Below are 1,886 nucleotides of genomic sequence, written 5' to 3'. Positions count from 1 at the left end.
CCTGCTGTACAAAACACAGAACTTATTGTGAATAGCAATGGGTGTTTTATTTTCACGCATCCATTTTCAAAGTAGGACAGCATGTCCATCAGTAACTGTAGGGTTATGCCACATAATGGAAAATAAATGGGTTTCGTCACCAATACTAATGAAATGGAAGGCACAAATAAAAATGTTTGGGGACCACAAAACGTTCATTTCCTGCCCCTGCGTAGTGCCTGGCCAGAGGTGCCACTACCTAGCCCAAGGTGGCGGCTGCTGCTTCTGTACAACATTGGTGGCTCTGTGGCTGATATGCTGCTCCGGCTAGGGAATTCACTGTCAGTGCCACCACTTCCAACATCCACAAGAATCTGATTCGTCTGCAGTGTTTCTACTGCAGCTGTAATTTTTTCTAGGCCACGTGCTACGTCACCACAGTAGTGACCAATCTCCACTTGTAGGCCAAGTGTGCGCTGTTTTGTCTATTAGTTGCATGCGCCAACCTATTAATTGCCCTTGTGAGATTGTCCATTTTCTGTCCCCTGCTGCGCTCAATGCTCCTCTGATTATCTCTTTCTGCAGACCACTCCTTGGCTAAGTCTGCCACAGTGCTGTTGAGGGAATCCGGTTTGGCTTCGATTCTGGCCTGATTTTGTGCCAGTTTGGTTGTGACCATGCGGAAGCCCTGGGACATTCTGACATTTCTCTGTCTTTGTATTTGATTCTGCAGGCGCTGGATTTGCAGCATTTCCCTGTCCATGGAATCAGACATGGCCTGACTGATTGACCTAGTGGTGGACAGACCTTGGGGCAGACGCTGTGACTGTTGGGTTCTCCGTGAGAGATGCACATGGGTGGACAGAGGGCCTAGTGGTGTGATGTCCTGCTGTGCTGCAGTGGTGACAGTCGGTACAGACACTGTAGTGGTTGCAGCCACAGTGGATGGGACGTCAGTTGACCTGTCCCCACTTGTTTCCCCAACGTCCTGCCCTTCCTCCATTTGCTCTGGCTCGTGGCTACCCGGTGTGGCCCCATCAGTGTCCTCTGCTTCCAATGGTGTGTCTATGTGACAAAAGAGATGACAGTACATAATAAGATATGTGTTTCACTGTTACAGTGGTTTTACAATGTTTATCAGCTCAAGTCATTCCCTCACTACACTTATTTTGTCACAGACTACATCTCCCATGATGCAACACTATTGTTGTCTGTTGTTTGTACATGGATGTTTGCTTGTGTTTGATTAGTATGCATGCACAGTACAGGCGTTAGTGGGTATTCACACGTCACATCCACAGTTTTCACTTACCAGGATTTATGGATGGCTGGGATGTTTCAAGGCTACCAAAGCCTGCCAAAGCTGCCCTCTCCAGGGTGGCTTCCACCATTGCTTCAGCTGGTGTTGGGTCTGCTGAAGTGGATGGTCCCCCTCCAGTCTGTTATGCTACTTCCAGCCGTGCTGCCACCCTCTTCTTTGTCCTGGAGCAAAAGTCATACCAACTTTTCTTGATTTCATCTATGTGCTATGTGATCTGCCCAATATGTGTTGTTGGAGGTTTATGTATGTTGGTATTCAGTAAAAAATAGCATTTGAAGCATGCTGGCACCCAACTATATGGCATGTATGTGCACAGTGATTTGCTTGTACAGAGCTCTAGCTAATGTGATGTTTTCCGTAATAGGTTTTTCATTTATTTTGGAGCTTCATGTGAGCTACCTAAGTCATACTTGAGCTGTGTTTGATCCATTTCTTAACTTATATTCTATGTGCATTCTTGAGCTCACCAGGGACACTGATAGAGAGCATTTTGGGCATAGCCATTGTGTCACTCTTTGGAATATTAAAATACAGAAACTGCAAATCCAAGCCCTCAACAATCTTTCCTTTCTGGGATTGCTGCCAT

At 46.4% G+C, this 1,886-nt stretch overlaps 1 protein-coding gene across 1 annotated transcript; it reads right to left on the bottom strand.

The window, feature by feature from the left end:
• Window positions 1–406: 406 nt before the first annotated feature.
• Window positions 407–1,538, bottom strand: LOC146865670 (uncharacterized). The gene is made up of 2 exons (XM_085640180.1): window positions 1,292–1,538; window positions 407–1,044 (listed from the first exon to the last, which is right to left on the bottom strand). The coding sequence occupies exons 1-2, from the start codon at window positions 1,368–1,370 to the stop codon at window positions 407–409; spliced, it is 717 nt and encodes a 238-aa protein (XP_085496306.1). The 5' UTR covers window positions 1,371–1,538.
• Between the last annotated feature and the right edge of the window lie 348 nt (window positions 1,539–1,886).

Source organism: Triturus cristatus, chromosome 2_1 (assembly GCF_964204655.1).
Source record: "Triturus cristatus chromosome 2_1, aTriCri1.1, whole genome shotgun sequence".
NCBI classification, from domain to species: Eukaryota; Metazoa; Chordata; class Amphibia; order Caudata; family Salamandridae; genus Triturus; species Triturus cristatus.
This window is presented reverse-complemented; position numbering and strand designations above follow the sequence as displayed.

Excerpts from the sequence above, each read along its gene's own strand:
- LOC146865670 (XM_085640180.1), bottom strand. The coding sequence starts at position 1,370 with ATGGTGGAAGCCACCCTGGAGAGGGCAGCTTTGGCAGGCTTTGGTAGC. Across the intron at positions 1,045-1,291 it reads CCAGCCATCCATAAATCCTG|ACACACCATTGGAAGCAGAG; the intron begins GTAAGTGAAAAC and ends TTTGTCACATAG.